The sequence below is a fragment of the Alexandromys fortis genome, unplaced genomic scaffold, assembly GCF_014885135.2.
Source record: "Alexandromys fortis isolate MF-2015 unplaced genomic scaffold, M_Fortis_MF-2015_v1.1 scaffold_336, whole genome shotgun sequence".
NCBI lineage: Eukaryota > Metazoa > Chordata > Mammalia > Rodentia > Cricetidae > Alexandromys > Alexandromys fortis.
The window spans coordinates 514,328-536,350 of record NW_026068207.1 but is presented as its reverse complement, the minus strand read 5'-3'; the positions used below and the strand labels follow the sequence as shown (position 1 = coordinate 536,350).

General features: G+C 48.1%; 1 protein-coding gene and 1 non-coding gene across 3 annotated transcripts in view; one reads left to right on the top strand and one right to left on the bottom strand.

Annotated features, from left to right (window-relative positions):
• Tcf7l1 (transcription factor 7 like 1) overlaps nucleotides 1–8,821 on the bottom strand; it is a 173,479-nt gene extending 164,658 nt beyond the window's left edge. Inside the window, exons 1-3 of one of the 2 annotated variants that reach the window (XM_050130239.1) lie at nucleotides 8,207–8,821; nucleotides 8,055–8,118; nucleotides 7,703–7,830 (exon numbers count right to left, since the gene is read on the bottom strand). In XM_050130239.1, coding sequence (XP_049986196.1) covers nucleotides 7,703–7,830; nucleotides 8,055–8,118; nucleotides 8,207–8,449 — 435 coding nt within the window. In that variant the 5' untranslated portion in view covers nucleotides 8,450–8,821. The remainder of the gene's footprint in view (nucleotides 1–7,702; nucleotides 7,831–8,054; nucleotides 8,119–8,206) is intronic. The other variant, XM_050130240.1, reaches the window with a different exon arrangement.
• A 2,952-nt stretch (nucleotides 8,822–11,773) lies between these two features.
• LOC126493282 (U6 spliceosomal RNA) lies at nucleotides 11,774–11,882 on the top strand. The gene has a single exon (XR_007589786.1). It is a non-coding gene; the product is annotated as a U6 spliceosomal RNA (small nuclear RNA).
• The last annotated feature ends 10,141 nt before the right edge of the window (nucleotides 11,883–22,023 follow it).

Here is a 22,023-nt window from a genome sequence, read left to right as displayed (position 1 = left end):
AGTTTAGAAGGCAATAGGACATAGCATACTGTTTAAATGTGTGTCCGGCATGCACGAAGTCCTGGGCTTACCCGGCACAACATAAGCCAGGCCTACCTAGTAGTACATATCTGTAATCCCAGCAATCAAGACAAAGGGGCAAGAGGGTCAGAAGGCCAACTGTGGGGGCAGCAAGGTAGCACAGGAAGTAAAGGGGCTTGCTCCTAAGTCTGACAATCTGACTCTAGCCCTGGACCCCAGCCAGGTAAAGGTGGGAGAGGAGAACCAACCGCACACAGCTGTCCTCTGTCCCCCACATACACACGGTGGCACCTACCACTCCCCACAGCTCATTCACGCACACACTAATTTACTTTTAAAATTTTAACGTAAGCCCGGCAGTGGCAGCACACACTTTTAATCCCCGCACTCGACAGAGGCAGGCAGATCTCTGTGAGTCTGAGGCCAGCCTGGTCTACAGAGCTAGTTCTAGGACAGCCAGGGCTACACAGAGAAACCCTATCTCATAGAACAAAAACTTAGTTTTAATAGCAGAGGTTTTCATTTTACATTAGAACAAATTTCCAGAGATTGGTTTGCAGCTTTGAGGGGCACAATAATAAAAAAAAATAGGGGCTGGAGAGATGGCTCAGAGGTTAAGAGCACTGACTGCTCTTCCAGAGGTCCTGAGTTCAATTCCCAGCAACCACATGGTGGCTTGCAGCCATTTATAATGAGACCTGGCGCCCCCTTCTGGCTTACAGGCACACGTGGAAGGAATGCTATTCACATAATATAATAAATAAATAAATATTTAAAAAAAATAAAATAAAATGTTTTTAAAAGAGAGAAAAGAAAAAGTCAACTGAATTCTAGGACCCTCCCTTCAGCCAACTCTCCCTTGTTTTTTTACTGAGTATTAAAAGGCCACCCAGGGGCTAGGACAATGGCTCAGAGGTTAGCAGCACTTGCTACTCCTGCAGAGGACAAGTTTTGTTCTCAGCACCCTTGTTGGACTGCTAATGACCTCCAGCAACTCCAGCTACTGGAGGCTCTGACACTTCAGACCTCTGTGGAGACCCATATTCACGGGCACACATACTCATATTCAAACATAAAATAAATATTTTTAGGAAAGTCCACCTAGCCGCGCAGTGCAAGACTCCCCTTGATGTCTAGCACGGCCACCTCCAGTGTCAACAAGTCTGTAAAGCTGGGGTGTCTACACAGAACTTCTCCCACTGATGAAGGAAGGATATTGCCTCATGCCAAAGTTCTCTCATCTCTTCTCCTCCACTCATCTTAAATCCTGTCAGACTACCCCAAACAATCTGTCCCAGCCCTCTCCAAGCCCCTTCTCCAGTAGGTCCTCTTCTTTCACAGCCAGGCTTCTTCAATGAGTTGACTAAAGCCTACTTGTCCATTATCTTTCAGGTAACCCTAGGTAGAAAGGGAATTGTGGGGCTGGAGAGATGGTCTAGCAGTTAAGAGTACTGGCTGCTCTTCCAGAGAGGTCCTGGGTTGGATTTCCAGTACCCACAGTATAGCTTCCAAACACCTGTAACTCCAGTTCCAAGGGATCCAACACCCTCTCATGGACTCCCAGGCACCAGGCATGCACATGATCACCTATATACAAGCTAGTAAAACATCCATACACACAAAAATACAAATAAATCTTACAAGAGAGAAAGAGAGAAAAGAGGAAGGGAGGGAGGGAGAGAGGGAGGGAGGGAGGGAGAGAGGGAGGGAGAGAGGGAGGGAAGAAGGGAGGGAGGGAGGGAGGGAGGGAGGGAGGAAGGTAGGAAGGTAGGAAGGAAGGAAGAAGGAAGAAGGAAGAAGGAAGAAGGAAGAAGGAAGGAAGGAAAAGAAAAATAAAGTGCATGTGGAAAGCCACTCCTTCCAGGTTACTCACAGTCCCTTACCAGTGAGATCCCCTTCCGTGACTGTCTTCTCTGCTCTGGGCATCCCTCCCTGCTCTGGGCATCCTCCCCTCTTCTCTGATACCCTTTCCCCTCTTCTCCCGCAACATTCCCCTTCCACCCACTGTGTCTCAGCTGACACCAAGCTCCAAACCAGAGCCTCTCACAGTCCATTTGGGCTCTGCTGTTGCCAAACTATTTGCAGAGCTTCTGTCCAGCACCAGGGTGGCAAAGATAGAAGGTGAGTATTCCACTTGCAGGAATAATTCCCTAGGTCAGCCAGGCTCAGATACCAGAGTGAACTGTGACAGGAGCTACTTTTCCACCTGGGTACCACACTCCTCTCCAATGCAGCCTTTCCCGCCTGCTGGCATGCACGCCCAGTCACCTCTGCCTGGCTCCTGTGAGTCTCCTCCACAGTCTAGTTTCCCTCATCCTCATCTTTCTAAGCAGTGGTAGGCGTGTTTGAGTCACAGTGCTTTTCAATATAACCTTTTTTTGTATGTTGCTGGAGCTCGAACCCAGGGCCTAAGGCAAGTTCTCTACTGACAGGTACATGCCTAGCCCTTGGGATAACTTTTGAGGGTTCTCTGCTGCCCCCTGAGTAAGAACAGATTGCTCTCTTAGCATTCAGGGCTTAACATGCACCTTCTCATTCTAGGCAACAGAACATAGTAAGTTCTATTGCAACTAAGAACTTTTCTCCCTCCTTGGGTTCCATCTCAAGATCAGAGAGATCGTAAGTAAACACAGCAAGGCCATTTAAGTAGTTTATAACTAGCAAGAATTACTTGGACCTAAAACAAGCTGGTCACAGTAGCACATGGTAGCCCATAACCCCAGCACTTAGAAGGCTGAGGCAGGATGATTGGCATGAATTGGAGGACAGCCTGAACTACATTGCTAGTGCCTGACCAGCTACAGCACTACTACGGTAGTGTCCCAAGTCACTACTCTCCCCTCCACCCCACTCCACCCTCCCGCCGCCCCCCCAGCCTGTCCCCAACAGCAGCAAAGAGTGAGTTTCAAGGATTAGTTTAAAGACACCACCACTGGCCTTCCTCGAAACCTCCTAATTCAAAGCAATTTTTCCAAATTTCTTATTCTAAAAAAACACCCTTCCAGATTTAATTGCCTCTTAACATAGACTTCCTTGTATCCTTGCGAAGTGCCAGTGTTATTGTGTCCTAAGGTAGCTTATCCCCCAGTCCCTCAGCACTACCCAGGATAAGCTCTCAACACATCAGAGGAAGTCAGGAGTTACAGATTGATTGTAAAGTATGCGATCTTGAGTATCCCCAGTGTAGCAAATGCAAGTCGCCTCCCACTAGGAGGGTGAGTGCAGCCTTCTGGTTACAAAAGGTTTCCAGTGGGCTGATTATTCATCCCACAATTCTGTTGGTTAACCTTTCAAGTGTGTGTGTCTAGAGATGGCTTAGTGGTTAGGAGCACTGGCTGCTCTTACAGAGGACCTGAGTTCCATTCCCAGCATCTACATGGTGCCTCACAACCATCTGTAACTCCAGTTCTAGGAGATCCAAGGACACTTCACAGGCATGATGCACATCTGTGCACATGCAGGCAAAACAACCACAAACAAACAAATAAAACACTGCAATTCTGCTATTTTACTGTTCAAGACAAAATACTGTTCATAGTCATACGTGAGTGTGCATACTTGTATGTGACTAGGTGTGTACATTTGTGTATGTACATGTACAAATTAGACCACTTTCTCCTTGAGAAGCCCTAGAAATGAGATCAATGGAGAACAAGGTTAAGCCATGGGTTTCTAAGATTATCACAATGCAAGTCAGATATTCCCTGCCAGATCCACCTACCCAAAGACAAGACTGATAGGACTCAAGTCCCGCCTCAGAGTTTGAAACCGAATGTCACCCCAGCAAGCCAAGTGCCAAAATTTCAGCAACACAGTCAGTCAGGGCACTCCCAAAAGCTCACTCTATGTGAAAAGCCCTCATTAAACTCAAGAGTTATATTTAGCAAAAATGGAACAGAAGTTATATTTAGATGAAATGACTTAAAAGAATTTTTACCAAAAACAGCATGTTTAGACAGAGCAAAAAAAGGGGTGGGGGGTGGGGTGTAGGCTGGCTATATGGTTCAGTGGGTGACGGTGCCTGCCATCAAGCCTACTGACGTGAGTTTGATCCCCAAGACCACCCACAAAGCAGGAAAGCACTGACTCCCACACTGTCCTGACATGGTATATGTGTCCCCCCAAAAAATAATAAAATATAGTAGAGTGTATGAATTGTTCTTAAAGAGAGAAAAGGTTTTCCTTGGTTGTTACATAAACTTTCCCCAAACAACCTTATTACGTGCATTTAGAGATTCTGTTTGTCTGGTGGAACAGAAAGGGCACACCAACGGTGTCAGCCAGACGGCGCATCCTCAGGAAACACGAGAGAGACGTAAAGCCAGGACAGCCGGACAGAAGCATAAGCTCATGCAGAGTGACTCCTAACTTTACACTCCATGCTCAACGCCTCCCCTAGCGCCATGCTGGAGGCACATGCCGGTAAAATGCTGGCCTGCAGAAGCACAGCCAACAAGTCCTTTACCTTAGCCACTGTTTTCAGACAGCCTTTATATTCTGTTCATCAGTTTTTGTTCGTTTTTGTTGCTGCGGGGACAGGCTCTTGCTAGGTAGCCCAGGCTGTCCCCACACTTAGACTGATCCTCCCATCCTAGTCTTTAGTGTTCCAGGATTACTGGCGTGTGCCATTATGCTTGACTTAATTTACATCTCCTTAGCAAAATTGTAGTTGGCGTCACCTACTATATGATTTTGTAAACCTGCACAAATTCCCCTCTAGAATGGAGGTATGTATAGTCAGGTATGGAGGCCTATGCCTGCCTGTGACGTCAGCAAGAGGACCACTGCACGTTCAGGACAAGCCTAGTCTGTAACAGTTCTATAGCAGTTCTAGGTCAGCCAAGACTAGACAGTTATCACATAATATAATATAATATAATATAATATAATATAATATAATATAATTCAGTTCTAGACCTCGTCTCACCATGTTTTCAAGTACTAGGACTAGAACAGAATGTGGCAGCCATTCCCTTCTCCACAAGTCTCAGGTACCCCAGAAAGAGGACATTTATGGTGACACATCTATCAACTTCGCACTCAAGCACAGGAGGATCCAAGTTCAAGGCCAGCCTGCACTCTATAATGAGACTCTCTCAAAACCCAGGTTAGGGTGACCTCTCCCCTAAACAGTCTCGGGAAGAGACTGCTTCCCAGCATCCCAACCAAGTCAGAGTGGAGAGCAGAGGAGATGACCCATGGAGAACGACTGCCTGATGACAAGACTGGCTAGCTCCAGGCAACAGAGATGCCAGTAGGTCAGGGTGCTTAGGCTCCTGTCTGCAACACCTAAGAGCCACAAACTGGAAAACACCGCAGCCAGTCTCCACTTTGACTTTGGGTTTGGTTATTTCCATAAAATCAGAACAGCAGGGAAATGGGATCCCCCCCCACACACACACTTTAATAACAAAAGCCTTAAAACAGTTGCATAATTTTGAGGTGAAACAAGACCTAGAAAGCAAAGACTGAATCATATATCCCAAGAATCTTCTTCCAATCTACCAGCTCCCGCAGTAACCCTCAACTATCTACTTTCACTGGAAAACAGCAGAGGTCTAGTTTTGTCTGAGTAACCACTTGCCTCCCTTGGAAATCATATTAATTATATTGGTATGATTATCAAGAAGATAATAATTTCAACCATAGAGTTCAAACAAGTGTTTATATGTGTTCTAACTTGCTTCATTCACTGGCCACGATGCTCAAGAATTGAGCAAGACTAGAAAAGAACTTTTCTAGTCCGTCAATGACCTTCTCAACTGAGCAGGGTGGCTCATGAGAGAAACATTGAGGGGGCTGACCTTCTGCTGCTAGGCCAACTCGTCAGGGAGATAAGACACAGGCATGGGGGTGAGATGGGACCCTGCCAGTGGGCTAAGAGATGGCTCTGTGGGTAAAGGCACTGGCCAAGCCTGACCATCTGAGTTGGCCGTGGGAACGCATATGGCAGAAGGAGAGAATCCAACTGTAGAATCCTAAGGTGGTCTGACCTCCGCACAGGTACCCCGGGCTTCAAAAATACCAATGTGCAGGCACACACAAAGACGGAAAATAAATAAATAAACGTTAAAAAAAAAAAAAGACATGGGTGTGCGGAGAAACTACCTGGCCGAAGGAGCGAGAATTAGTCCTACCTGGGATGTTTCTAGTGACTTTTCCTAAGATCTGGGTCAGAGCTGACACATGGGCTTTCGTGGCTCCAGATGAGAAAACAAAAATATGGAACTAAAGTGGCCTAACTCACAAACAGAGAGTTATGAGAACTTCCTGCACCTTAAGGCGCAGGCGGAAAAGTTGATGGGGGAGTCCCCAACATCTGCACGCACCTTCACCTTGAAAGAGCAAAAGCAAAAGTCTAGGTCAATATCCACTTTTCAAAAGGACTTCTTGGGTTGCCTTGAAATGCAGCAGGCCCAAGGCTATGGGGTCTCCATCCCAGAGCAAGGGCAAGAGGTGTGTGTGTGTGGTTCCATGGCCTTCTTCATCCATCAAAAGAACTTCCTCCAACCCCAACCAGTGAGAAACACACACACACACACACACACACACACACACACACACTGCACCAACTATGGAGGCCGTCGGCTCTACCAAGGAAGGACCTTGAAATGACAGCAGAAAAGACCCATTCAGCACCCACGTCTTCCCTGGCAGCCCATGATTATAATCATACTTAAGATAAACTTTTACAAGAGCTTAGCACGGAGAATGAACTAATCGACTCTGGGAAGCTATGTAGGAGGCAGAAATGATGAGGAGGAAGGTGGGCACCCAAGATCTACCATCCGACCCACCATCAGCACAGGAAACCTGGGTGTGGAGTAGCGGCTCGAAGGCCTTGCCAACCCCGAACTGCACCCCTCATGCTGCGGGGGAGAGGGGCGGGAGTTCAGAGTTAGAGAGGGGTGAAGGAATCCGCCCTCATTTGCACATCGTCTGGGGCCGGGTCAATTTGCTTAATCACTGTTCTAAATGCCAGGCACACAGCACACAATGCGCTCCCATTAACAGGTTTAAAGTGGCGCAGCGCTCGCTTTAAATGAGAAAAGCCGGCAACAAAAGGGGGAAAAAGCCAAGTAAGAATGCCTTGGGTCGCCCTCCAAACCATCTCAGAGGAGTTTAAAACCCAGAGTTCTGCAGAAAAATTGAGACCCTGATGTGAGGTTTGGGGGTTGGGACAGGAGTCGTGAATAATCCACACAAAATAAGGAGTTTGTACAGCTCACAGCAGCCCTGAGAGCCCGGAGGTCAGTGGACATCTCAAGCTAGGCTCCTCCAGGCTCTTGCCCAACTCTCCTCCTTGCCAAGGGGAAAGTTGACTGGTCTCCAGGAAGGAAAACGAGACCACCACCCCCACCCGCAAAAGTAGGCACAAATCCAAGTTTTCCTTTGGAAGAAACAAGAATTTGGGAGGTTGGGAGCAGAACCCACCAGGCCGCGATCTCCCAAAGGCAAGAAGGATCTCCCAAAGGCGAAAAGTTAAAAGATCTTTACTTTCATCCCGGCACTGGCCACTGCAGTCTCATACTAGGCCGCCACAGGGGAGTTTAACTCCGCAAACAAGTTCTGCCCAGGATCGGCGCAGGAGGCCCCATCCCCCACACCACGGCCGAGCCTGCGGGCGCATCCCGCCGAGCCCGGCGCCCACCGGTCCGGGCACAGCTGGTCTGACACTTACGGTGCGCGCTCCACCAGGAGACAGGGGCCCATTAGAGAGGTACGGGCTGCTCAGGTCAGGAATCATCAGGAAGGGGTACCCAGGGTACGCAGGTCCCTTAAAGAAAGCGCCGTCCTGGGGCCTTCTCACTGCGGACAAAAACCAAATTGGAGTGAGTTCAGGGGTCCCCCAGACAGCACAGGGATCTGGAACTCCAGGCGGGAATCTGGAACCCGAGTTCCCCGCGAGTGAGCCCCAGAGTGGCTGCTGCAGAGATGGGAGGAGAACAGGGGCTCTGCCACCCGAGTCATGGGGACCCGTAGAGCCGATCGCTGCCGGCCAGAGAGTGGAGACTGCAGGAGAAGGCACGTACCTTCGGCAAAATAGTCGCGCGGCTTCTGGAAAGCGTCCCGGGCAGGCTGCGGGCGCCTCTCCGCCTGTGGAGGAGACACAAAGGCGAGGGCCTCGGGTGAGCGGGAGCGGGACCCGGGTCCCCCGAGGGGCTGACCCTAGGAATCCCTTTACCTCCGAGTCCGAGCTGCTGCTCTGATTCTCCGACTCGTTGACCAGGGACGACTTGACCTCATCCAGGTCCCGTTGCGCCGAAGCGCTGTCGCTGCTCGGCTCTTGCTCTTCGCCCCCCTCGTCCTGGAAGGGGATCAGCTCGTCGTTCGCTCCGAGATCGTCCCCTCCGCTGGTTGCCCCGGCTCCGGAGCCACCGCCTCCCCCGCCGGCGCCGCCACCGCGGCCACCACCGAGCTGGGGCATGGTGGGGCCACGGGCCGGGGCCGCTGCTCTCGGAGCCCCGCGCCCTGCCTGGCCCGGCCCGGCGCCCCTCCCTCCCGCTTGCTGGCCGGGCTCCGATCGTTTGGCCGCTGCAGCGACAAAGTTTTGACAGGGCGTGGTTCGGTGGGAAGCAGGCCCAATACCGCCCAGCCGGGACAAGGGACACTCGGCTCCCGATCGTCCCGCAGCACAGAGCCTAGGGTTCCCCAACTAGCCGCCGCCACCACAGTCGCCTGCTCGGCCGGGGCGTCCCAGCGCCTGGCCCGCCGGGGAGGGGCGATGGGGAAGGAGGGAGGGACCGCCCGGCGGGGCAGGGGGGCCGGAGGGAGGAGCCCCGGCTGCAAGCTGACACCCGCGCCTCGCGGAACCGGGAGAACTGCAGCGCGCGCACGCACACTCGCATTCACACTCGCGTCCTGCCCGCTTGCACCTTCCGGGGGACTGCACCTCCCCTCCTCGTGCAACTGCCCTACTCCTCAAACTTATCCAGATCCCCTCCACTGAACCCCATGGGTTCTCTGGGAGGTCCTTCTCTCACCCTCCCGCAAAGCCCGAGAGTCTGCCTCGCACTCCAACGCATCTCCTAACTTTCTTTGCAAACAACCCCCAGAACTCCGCGCGGGTTCCCACTCCGCTCCCACCTCACTGGCAGACCGCACTGCCCCCTGCGGGAAACCATGGGACTCGCAGATCCGCCGCGCACTAACACTGCGATTCCATCAGCCCCTCTACCCTTTTTGCATAAAGCAAAAGCCTGGGGAAATTTCTAACACTTCGAAGCAAGCTGAGCGGCCTTCCGTGGTCTTTCCTGTAGCGTCCCAACTCATTCCTGTTTTTGATCATATCCTGAATACCACTCTTTCTCTAGAGCTGGAGACGAAATGTGAAATCCAATACTCGCTGTCTTGGTTTCAAAAGGGATTTTGATTGTATTCATTTCAAGAAGAAATTACCAGCCAGAACTTCCAAAAGCTGAGCATGAAGCTGCCTTGATAGCCAACAAGCACAATAAAGCAATTACCCCACCGGCTTCATAGGTAAAGACACCTTGAGAGAATATTTCTGAGCCGACGAGGTGGCTCAGCAGGTAAAGACGTTTGCCTTCAAGCCCCATGGCCTAAGTTCCATGTCCATCCCCGAAACGGCGGAAGTAGAGAACAGACACCCTTTGAGCTGTCAGTTTCTACAGGTGGACCATGCCTCATGTATTCATTTACTTACAAGCAAGTATGAAACATGGAGGTGTCGTTCATGAGGTCCTGTGTTGAATCCCCACAGACTACTTAGACTCATACACCTTCCGTCAGGCAGCTAGGAAAAAGGGGAGTGATGGCGCTTGGTGTTGTCTACAGTAGAAAACTATTGGTGACAATGTACATTTTAGACTCAGTCTAGAAGTCAGTATGAGAATATTTTAAAATGTTTTAAACATAACAAAACTAGGTATAGTGGACTGCCGCTTTAACCCCCAAACCTGGGAGAGGAGGTGGAGGTGGGTGGGTCTCTGTGAGTTTGAGGCCAGCATGGTCTACATAGTGAGGTCCAGGACAGCCAGGGCTACACAGAGAACCCAGTCTCAACCTTAATGGTAGAGAGCTTGCCTAGCATGTGAAGTCCTGAGTTCAAGCCCCAGGGAAGGGTTGGGAAGAGGAAGGGGAAGAAAGAAAAGAAAGAACAGAGTGATAGAATTATATTCCCTTGAGAGTTCCGATGAGTCTCTGTCCCTTGCCTCTTGCTAGCTTCTGGAGCCGTTGGCATGCTAACCTAACTTTGGACCACACATGGCTAATTTCTGTTATCTGTGGAAACATCGGAGCCCCATAATAGCTTTTAGGGACCACTCCACTAACCCAGGATCATCTATCTGCCAGGATATAAGATTCATAGCTGAATCAAATCTTGAAGACCTCTTTACCTCATTCATAGGCTTCAGATTTAGGCTATGGACCTGTCATCTTGTGAGTGAGCTGTTGTCAGCCAACCACACCTGTCAACTTGGGAGAAATGCAAACGGAAGCAGTGCAGAATAGCATTTTCTCACCTATCAGATTGGCAGGAGTAGAAAGGAAGGGGAACACCCGGCATTGGCCCCTGCGCAGAGAAGCACACCGGGCTCTAGGCGTGCCGTTGTGGAATATGTCTGAGAGGAAGTTTGGCAATGCCTCGGAAAATCTTTAGGTGTGCAAATGCTTTGACTCATCCTTGTACTTCTAGGATTCTATACTAAAGAAAGAACCTGGGAGCGTGTGTGCACCGCAGTGGAAAGCTAGTGGTCTCTCACAGGAAACTGCCGCGTCAAATCAGGGTACATTCGTTCAGCCGGACACTTGGACCTTGTGGAACTGTGCTTGTCACTGTTCAAAGAGACCTATAACTTAGGGTCATAAGTTCAAAGCCAGAGGTGAGCCTGGGTTACGTAGTAAGTTGAAGGCCAGCCTGGGCTATGTCGTGTGAAAACATAAATAGGGACTTAAGAGATGTCTCAACATTGAAGAGTCTTACAGGGGACCCAAGTTTGATTCCTGGCACCCATAAGAGGCAGCATAACCTCCGGGAACCATGAACCAGGGGGTTCATACCATCTTCCGGTCTCTGTGGCACCTGTATTCCTGTGTACATATAATATACCTTTGTCTCTACCTCCCATGGGCTACCCTGCCAAGTTTTAAGCAGTGCTGGGGACTGAACGGAGGGCACAGTCTGTGAATACTGGCCAAGCCTCTATCAACTTGGGGAGGAAAGGGCTTATTTCATTTGCAGTTCTGTATGATAGTTCATCACCAAAGCAGTGGGGGAGGAGCTCAAGCAGGGCAGGATCCTGGAGACAGGAGCTAATATGGAGGTCATGGTGTGTGTGTGTGTGTGTGTGTGTGTGTGTGTGTGTGTGTGTGTGTTACTAGCTTGCTCAGCCTTTCTCTCTATCCCCTCTCTCTTTCTGGTTTTTTGTTTTGTTTTGACAGGGTTTTTCTGTGCAGCCCTGGCTGTCCTGGAACTCACTTGTAGACCAGGCTGGCCTCAAACTCACAGATCGCCTGCCTCTGCTTCCTGAGTGCTGGAATTAAAGGTATGCACCATCACCTACTTTCTTATAGAACCCAGGACCACCTGCTCAGGGGTGGCCCCATTCACAATGAACTGGGCCCTCCCACATCAATCAGGGACTAAGAAAACACCCTAGAGGCTTGCCAGCTGCCTCATCTTGTGAAGGAATTCTTTCAGTTGAGGCTCCCATCTCACAGATGACTTTTTTGGTTTCAAACTGACATAAAAGTAGCCAGCACAGAACACCGTAAGAAAAAAAGATACCTGCTCCCTAGGGCAGCACATATATAGTAAAACTGGAGCGACACAGAGAAGATTGGCATGGCCCTTGTGCAAGGATGGCACGCAGATTCGTGAAGCCGTCCACATTTTTTAGTGGGAGTGGGGGCTATCTCTGGCTCTTGCTTGCACTTGGGACCTGTTTCCTTTCTACTGGGTTACCTGATCCAGTCTTAATATGGGGGCATGTGCCTGGTTTTATTACAACTTGGCAGGCCATGTTTGGTTGATAAACATGGAGGACCTGCCCTTTTCTGAAGAGAAAGGAGTGGATCTGAGGGAGACTGGATGTGGTAGGGAAAGATAGGTGATGTGGGAGTATCATATATCAATCTGTTGATTTCATTGGTTAAAGTAATAAACAAACTGCTTGGCCTCATAGGTTAGAACATAGGTGGGTGGAGAAAACAGAACAGAATGCTGGGAGGAAGAGGAAGTGAGGTAAGACGCCTCGGACAGATGCCGCTGCCGCTGCTCCCGGGCAGACACACGAGATGAAGCAAGCCTCCAGGTCAGACATACTGAATCTTTCCCAGTAAGACCGGTGCTACACAGTTTATTAGAGATGGGTTGATCGGGATATCAGAATTAGCCAGTAAGGGCTAGAGCTAATGGGCCAAGCAGTGTTTAAAAGAATACAGTTTGTGTGTTGTTATTTCGGGGCATAAGCTGGGGCTGCAGGAACACAGCCCGCAGCTCCTACTACAGATAGGGAGGAGAGGAAGAAGGGGAAACTGTGGTCAGGATGTAATATATGAGAGAAGAATGAATTTTTTTTAAAAAAAAGGGAAGAGCTGAGTGTCTCACATTTAAATCCCAGCACTCAGGAGGCAGAGGCAGGCGGATCTCTTTGAGTTCGAGGCCAACCTGGTCTACAAAAGTTAGTTCCAGGACAGGCTCAATAGCTAAAATGAAACCCTGTCTCCAGAAAAACAAAAAACAAAAAGCAAAGAAAGAAAGAAAGAGAAAAGAAATTTAAAAAAGACCAGTGTTGGGGCTGGAGAGATGGCTCAGCGGTTAAGACCACTGCCTGCTCTTCCAAAGGTCCTGAGTTCAATTCCCAGCAAACACATGGTGGCTCACAACCATCTATAATGAGGTCTGGTGCCCTCTTCTGGCCTGCAGTCATATGAGCGGACAGAATACTGCATAAATAATAAATAAATAAATAAACAAATAAATAAATAAATAAATAAATAAATATTAAAAAAGACCAGTGTTTCTCATTACCATAAATGCAACTATCTAAAATATTCTAAATTCAGTTCTTTATGGAAAGAATAATACATTATGATAAATTTCATCTATTCAGGAATAAGAATTTACTTATCATTCAGAAATTCAACCAGGGCCGATGAGATGGCTCAACAATTAAAGGCAAGTCTGGAGACCTAAATTCAATCCCCAGGACCTTGAGTTACCCTCTAACCTCCACATGCACATACACAGATGGATGGATGTGTTAGGAATATTTTCTAACACGAGCTCTCTGCTGATGCAAAATAATCCCAATCAAATCTAATCAGACCAAATTAAAAGATATCCAGGTTTAACTGGACTCCTGTACTCTCGGGTGGCCCCGAGGGGAAGCAGAAGGCTGCAAAAGTGACCATGGTGGGGAGGGGCATGACACTTGTTTGAGAGGGGGAGAGAGAGAGAGAGAGAGAGAGAGAGAGAGAGAGAGAGAGAGAGAGAGAGAGAGAGAGGAGTTTAAATAGCCTGGGGGAGCGGTCTTAACCTTTTCTGGCGAGGGGTCAAGGTTTGGTGGGACACCTTGACCCCCCTGGGAGAGGATTCAAGGTTAAAGGGGCACAGGGGTGGGGTCTCCAAAGATGGAGGTCAGAGACCAGGATTTACAGAATGGATGGATGGATAGATGACAGACAAGACAGACAGATAGATAGAAATGTAGTAAAATTTTAAATTGTTGCTGGGTGGTAATGGCACACACCTTTAATCCCAGCACTCAGGAGGCAAGAGGCAGGAGGATCTCTGAGTTCCAGGATAGCCAGAACAGTTTGCTACATAAAGAAACCCTGTCTGGAAACAAAACAAAACAAAGTTAATGTATACAATATTTTGTCTGTGTGTATGCCTAAAGGCCAGAAAAGGGCACCAGACTTCATTTATAGATAGTTGTGAGAAACCATGTGGTTGCTGGGAATTGAACTCAGGACCTTTGGAAGAGCAGGCAATGCTCTTAACTGCTGAGCCATCTCTCCAGCTCCTCCCCCCCAATTTTTTTTTCAAAATATTTATTTATTTATTATGTATACAATATTTTGTCTGTGTGTATGCCTGCAGGCCAGAAGAGGGCACCAGACCTCATTACAGATGGTTGTGAGCCACCATGTGTTTGCTGGGAATTGAACTCAGGACCTTTGGAAGAGCAGGCAGTGTTCTTAACCGCTGAGCCATCTCTCCAGCCCCCCAAAATTTTTTTAATCATTAAAAATATTTACTGAATTCTTAGAAATAAGCTCAACAAATGATGTGTAAACCTGGAGCTGGAGAGATGGCTCAGCAAACAAGAGCGTTGACTACCCTCCCTGGGGACGCAGGTTTGGGTCCCAACACCCACGCGGTGGTTCCTAACCCCCTGTCACTCCAGTCCCAAGGGATCTGCAGGCTTCTGTCCACTGTGAGAAGCAGGCCCTCATATATAGCACATGCATACACTCAGGCAAAACACACATTTCAAAATTTGTCTTAAAAAGATTTTTTTAGAAAAGATTTTAATGGGCAGGTGGTGGTGGCACACACTTCTAATCTGCTTTTATTTCCACCAACTGAAAGACATAATGGAATGGACAGGACAGATAATTACACATAATATTATCAAAATGTTCAATGCTCGTTCTCCCCAAATTGATACATACATACAATACAATGTTAATAAAAAAACATCTCAGTCCTTTCAAAGCTTTACAGTTGTTTTGTTGTTGTTGTTTTGGGTTTATTGTGTGTGTGTCTGTGCATATATGCACAAGCTGATTCCAAAAGCAGTTCTTTTAAATATTTATTTTTAATTATGTGTATTGTAAACTTTTTTTTTTTTAACTTTGTGGATCTTTGATGACTTGGGAGAGATAATCAGAATGCTGTAAGTGTCCGAGAGATTGCGAATGACTTCATTCCCTGCGGTCTTCCATATGCAAAACAAGCGACCCAACCCCTTTCAGGTACCCCATTTATTGGGCTCTTCCTCCCCTATCTCCGCAGAGCCAGGTACCACACTCCTGACTTAAACTGGAGCGTGCTGCAGCTACTCAGACTAGCAGCTCAACCTGCTTGACCAGTTCACCTTGCTTTTCCCATTCCTGCCCTGAAAATCTTAGTCAAAGTTTTGCTCTGCTTTCTCTTCAACCCTCCTTCCTCCAGGCTGACTCGGTACTTTCCCGTGGGCCTCTGGGTTGGATTGCCTGTCCCTGCTTTTAGATACAGAGAATTACAAACTATTTTTTCCGTGGCATTTGCGCCCTGGTCAGCTGCCTTCACGTACCTGATGGATAATAAAACTGCATTTAAGAACTAATGTGGGGATTTCCCCAGGAATCTCACGCTGGGAGAAGGAATAGGCCTGGGGCGGCCAGAGGAGGAGCTCTCCGGGAGATTTCACACGTTTCGGACTCCTAGGCAGACCACCTTGCGGGGGAGACTGGAGCTGAGGCAGGGAGGGGCAGGACCACAGCCGCACCCGACTGCTTACTTATGAAGACCTCTCGCTTCTCTTTACACCCAAGCTTCAATTCAGGACCCTAAAGTTGGACTGGAGGGATCACTAGACCTCACTGTTCCTCTTCCCAACGTGACCACATTGAATAAATCTTACTAGTTTGCTTTTCACGCTCGTCTCCCGAGGACAGGTGTGGGTTAGTATGTTACGGCTCCTAGGGTCCAGGCCCCGCCCCTAACAACTGGTTTTGTCTGACCCCAGCAGCTCCGGTAGTAACCGCTTGGGAAAAGGATGAGGTTTGAGCTAAACTCTGTCTGGCTTGTACTTTTCAGTGTGTATTGAACCCAAGTTCACGCCTTCTCAGCTCTGGGAAGCAGCAACGGACTTTCTACCAGTCTCCTGCTTGTATTTCCTCCCCTAGCCGTTCCTGAAGAAATTCAAGTCAAATGAATTTCTCGAGATAGTGTGAATTCACTGAAGCCCCTCTGGCCTGGAATTAACCCTAACTTGCCAGCCCCATCATCTGTCCAACAACTTACCCCTGTCCTGTTTCCCCCGGTTCTTCTCTTTCTGAGGTCTACCAACTCTCCTCCCAGTCCCCGAGTCTCCCCAGAGGCCCAGGCCAACATCTAGAAGATAAATGTTCTGCATTCTAGATCCCAGCAGCCCCAATCGCTCATTTTTTTACTCTGTTCCTTATAATGAAAATAGATTTTTTTTCTCAAGTAATATATCCAGATCATGGTTTCCCTTCCCTCTTCTCCTTCCGGCTCCTCCCCACCTCCCCTCCCATCCTGGATTTAATCTCTTTCTATTTCTATTAGAAATCAAATAGGCAGCCTAGCCTGGTGGCGCTCGCCTTTAATCCCAACGCCCTAGGCGGCAGAGGCAGGCGGATCTCTGTGAGTATGAAGCCAGCTTGGTCTGCAAAACAAGTTCCAAGATAGCCAGAGCTGTTACACAGAGAAACCCTGTCTTGAGAAACCTAAATAAAATAAATAAATAAACGAACGCATGATATATTTTTACAAGAAAATCAAGTAAAGTGGTAATCGCGGATGCCAAGGGAGCTGGGCTCCCATCTGTAATTTAGCATTTTAAAGACTGGGACAAGGGAGTTGCTGTGAGTTTGAGGCGAGCCCCCCGGAAAAGGAAAACGAAAAACTGGGGACCCAGGGATGTAGCTCAGTGGTAGAGGGCTTGTCCAGTATGTGAGAAGCCTTAAGATGACATCATGCCAGCAGCGCTCAGTAAGCTAATGCAGTATCCTTGTTCTGAATTTGTACTTTTTTTTTAAAAGATGTATTTATTTATTATGCATACAACATTCTGCCTGCATATATGCCCGCACACCAGAAGAGGGCGTCAGATCTCATTACAGATTACATGTGGTTGCTGGGAATTGAACTCAGGACCTCTGGAAGAGCAGCCAGTGCTCTTAGCTGCTGAGCCATCTCTCCAGCCCTTGAATTTGTACTTTTTAACCAAAGAAGAAATTCAGAAATATGTCCCTGTGTATATGTGTGTGAGTTTATGCATAACCCCAAAATTTTGCGTAGAGATGGATATGTATGTATGTGTACATGTATACTTATATATAACCTGCATGAATGTACATGTGTATTTGTGTGTATAAGTTCATATATTACACACACACACACAGACACAAGGAGTTTATAGATGACTGAAGTTGTGTGTGTATGTGTGTAGAACCCCCCAAGGTTCTGCCATCATCCTTAAATTTGAGTTTTTGTTGTTATTTTGTTGCTATTGCTCTATTTTGTTTTGTTTGAGGCTGGCCTTGAACTAACTAATTCTCCTGCCACCGTGGCTGGCTTTTTAATTTAATGAAGAATGTAACAAAATAAACAACAGTAAACTAAAAGTAGCACAAGGTAGGAGACAGTGTGATGGCCCAGACATGTAAAACCCTTGCTGTGCAAGCCTGAAGACTTCAGTTTCCAGGCCCCACAGCGGAAGGGGAAAACGTTTTCCTCTGACCTCTTCACATCCGGTAGGCTAGGCTGGCCAGCCAGTGAGCTTCAGGGACTTGCCTGTCTCTAGCTTTCCCACACATACAAGACTGGAATTACAGACGGGACTTTAAAAAAAAAAGTTATATTTAGGCTGGAGAGATGGCTCAGAGGTTAAGAGCACTGTTCTTCCAGAGGTCTTGAGTTCAATTCCCAGCAACCCCATTGTGGCTCACAACCATTTATGCTGCCCTCTTCTGGCGTGGAGGCATACATGCAGGCAGAATACCGGTATATAATAAACATGTTTTTAAAAAGTTATTTTCATTTTCAAATGTGTGTGCGTTTATGTACAAGAAATGCAGGTGCCCTCAGGGGCCAGAGAAAGTGCTGGATCCCCTGAAGCTGGAATTAAAGGCATCTGTGAGTCTCCTGCCAAGGGCGCTGGGAATGGAATTTGGGGCCTTTGTAAAAATGAAAAGCTTTCTTAACAGCCAAGCCTTCCTTCTAGCACCCACGCCTAACTTTCTGATTGTTTATTTTGCTTTGGTTTTTGAGACAAGGTTTCTGTGTAGCTCTGCTGTAGATCAGGCTGGCCTCAAACTCACAGAGATCTTCCTGTCTCTGCCCCAAGTGCCGGGATTAAAGGCGTGCGCCACCACCGCCCGGCCAGGCCTGACTTTTTTATATGTCTTTGGTCTTCGTGTCTGTGTGGCAAGCACTTTACCAACTGGGTCGTCCCCAGCCCCTAACCGCATCTAGAGGGTAAGTCTGATGAAAGCCGGGTACCTATCACCTCTCTTTCCTGAACGTGGTGCCAAGTCGGGGCGGAGTGCAGTGTGTGGTAGGAGCCCTTCTCATGACATTCATCTGCTCACTATATACCTACCGTGGTCACAGTGGACATTTCCAGTTATGTCCTTTCATCCCTTTCCAAATATCGAATTCAATAATTGTATGGTTGGGAGAAGATCGGAACAAGAGCACACAGCCTACTTACTCTGTGAGTTAAAGGGTTTCCCATCTATAAAAGCTGTGCCAAGTCATCCCAATAAATGAGTATTGAGTATTCTTTACATTTTGAAAATCAAGTTGAGCAATATGCCACCTCTCCTGTCGTGTGCAAGGTCAGCCGAAAGTCATGAGGATTCAAGCTTGCCTCTGGTTCTCAGAACTACCCCATGACTGAAAAAATCAGCTTAGCATCTGGAATTAGTTTCTTCATCTTTAAGACAAGAAGACAATTATTAATGTCCTATGTGGTCCTCATTACACAAACAAGGCTGCTGTAAAGGGCACCTGGTCCAATTGGGGAACACCAGTTCATCTCATGGTGCTGGGGGGCGGGGTGGAGGGCTGAAAAGATGCTTTGGGGTTAGGCTGTTCTTCCAGAGGATCCTGGTTTGATTCCCACACCCATATGGTATAGCTCACAGTCCTCTGAAACTTCAGTCCCGGGGGATCTGGCACCCTCTCCTGTGCTCTTGTTCTTTGCAAAATTCGACACGATTTATTTTCGCTGTCTAGTTTTGAAAGAGCGGACGGCCCCTCAGCACTTTCTTCGCATCAGAATTTGAAAATTGTTCCATCATTTTGAAATGCGACCCACACACATGCAGGTTGGGAAAAATAATTCGTTTTTCTATAGCATCAGAAGGACAACCACATTCTGGCGTTAATTTAGCATTTCTTGGCACCTTTGCCGATCCTCCTTTCCCTCCCGACACCCTTCAGTCTGCCAAAGTGCGTTCCACTCTACACAGTGTGTTTTAGCCCTGCAACTGGAAGCACAGGCTCCCAGAACCCAGGCTGGTCACAGACTCCCTGTTTAGCAGAATATGACCTTAAAGTTTAATAAATTAAGAATAGTGGATCCCAGCAGGGTGTAGTAGCACAGTAATCCCAGCACTCAGAAGGAAGAGGCAGAAGATCTTTGTAAGTTCAAGACTAACCTGGTTTATATAGCCAGTTCCAGGACACCAGAGCTACACAGAGACCCAGACTCAGAAAAAAAAAGAAAAAGAAAAAAGATCCTATTGTCATCCTGTCACTGTCACATTCTCGCGATAAGTTGGGTTTCATAGAGACAGCCTATGGAGTGTTGTGATTGGTAGATCACTCCGAAGGCCTGTGTGCACTGTCCAACACTTAGGCTAAAAAGAAAAGACTATATTTAGAAATTGGATTAATGCTAGTGAAGATGAAGAATTACTTCTTCCACTCCGGTGGCAGGGGCTCAGTAATCATCTTGGTATCAAGTGACTGGTTAGGTACTGAAGTGGGCACTCAGGATTTTAGTCTCTGCTGCAGGCAACTTGGCCAACGGCAGTAGTTACAGTAGCTATACCTGCCTTGGTGAGTAAGAACTCACTTTTAAAATTTATTACTTTTTTTTGAGACAGGGTTTCTTTGTGTATCCTGGATATCCTAGAACTCACTCTGTAGACCAGGCTGGCCTCGAACTCACAGAGATCCACCTGCCTCTGCCTCCTTTGTGCTGGGATCAAAGGCGAGCGCCACCACTGCCTGGCGAAAATGATTCCATTATTTATTGTTTCGTGTGCATGTGTGTAGCCTCTCCTGTGCCACAGCATGTGTCTTAGGGTTTACTATTGCTGTGAAGAGACACCATGACCACAGCAACTCTTATAAAGGAAACGTTTAATCGTGGTGGCTGGCTTACAGCGCAGAGGTTCAGTCCGTCATGGCAGGGAGCATGCAGGCAGACATGGTGCTGGAGAAATAGCTGAGTGCCTCACATCTTCAGACAACAGGAAGTTGACTGACTGTCACACTGAGCAAACTCTGAGAAAAAGACCTCAAAGCCCTCCCCCACACTGACACACTTCCAACAGAAGGTGTGCCCTCCGGCCTCAAGGTCTGGATTAAGTCCATGTGTCATCTAGCCTCTTCCAACAAAGCCAAACCTCTATGCGCTTATGGGGGCTAAGTGCATTCAAACCACCACAGCGTGTGTGTGGAGGTCAGGGGCCAGCTTGTTGGAGTCGGTGCTCTCCTTCCACCTTGTGGGTCCTGGGGCTCGAACAGAATCATAGGGCTTGACAGCAGGTGTCCCCACCCCCTGAGCCATCCTATCGGCCCACCAGCTTATCCTTACCATTTCTAGCCCACAATCCTGCCACAGGGAATCTTTCTTCCTGGGTGACCATGCCAACAATGAAGTGGATGACAACAGAGGCTGCCTGGCATCAGCTGGCAGAGTCACACACCTATGTGGTTATCCAGTCACTCAGTGTGCATGTGTGTATATGATATTTGTGTGTGTGAATGCAGGTGTGCATGTGTGTATATGATGTTTGTGTGTATCTGTGCATTCGCGTGTGTGAATGCAGGTGTGCATGTGTGTATATGATGTTTGTGTGTATCTGTGCACTCGTGTGTGTGAATGCAGGTGTGCATGTGTGTATATGATGTTTGTGTGTATCTGCATTCGCGTGTGTGAATGCAGGTGTGCATGTGTGTATATGATGTTTGTGTGTATCTTTGCATTAGTGTGTATGAATGCAGGTGTGCATGTGTGTATATGATGTTTGTGTGTATCTGTGCATTCGTGTGTGAATGCAGGTGTGCATGTGTGTATATGATGTTTGTGTGTATCTGCATTGGCGTGTGAGAATGCAGGTGTGTGTGTGTAGGTCAGAGAACGACCTTGGTATCCACCTTCTCCCCACCTTGATTTAGACAAGGAAGGACTTGGTGTTTCTCCACTTCTTCTACCAGGCTAGCTGGCCCGAAAGCTTCTGAGGACTCCCATTCCCACCTCTGTCTTCCTACAAGAGTATGGGGATTAGATACTGAGACAGCATGTCCAGTTTTTACATGAATTCTGGGGGTTCAAACTCAGGTCCTCTCACATGTACAGCAAACACCTGCTGCGCTAAATCCCACATCTTGCTGTCACTGTGGGGAAGGGTGTGCACTCATGTGGTCAATGACGCTCGCTACAAAGACACCCACTCTTTCCCCATTTCTTCTAGTTCATTTATCCCAGAGGCTGCTAAGCTAAAGTCCACAGGCCAGGTCCCCTCAGTGACTACTGGAGATAGGGTTTTGTGGAAACAAGCTGTGCTAGTCAACTTGACACGGGCTGGGGTCATCTGGGAAAGGTGAGCCTCTACAGAGGAAATGTCGCCATCAGATTGGCTCTAGGCATGCCTGTGCGGTATTTTCTAGATTGATGACTGATGTGGAGGGCCCAGCCCACTGCACATGGTGCCACCCCTGCACAGGTGGTCCTGGATAGAGGTGGGTACGAAAGTAGATGGAGGAAGCCATGGGGAGCAAGCAGTAAGCAGAGTTCCTGCCGCGACCTCTCTTCTGTTCCTGTCTCCAGGTTCCTGTTTTGAGCTCCTGTCCTGACTTCCCTTCATGATGAACTGAAAGCTGGAAGCTGAATTAAACCATTTCCTCCCCAGGTTGCTTTTGGTTATGGTGTTTATCACAGAGTAAGAAGGCAAATTAGAACAGGAGTCATGCTCTTTGATTTCTGCACTGACTGTGAAGGCTTCCTCGTGGCAGCAGGGTGGGAGAAAGCCTGTGGCTGGTGAGCTGAAAACAGTGGCTCC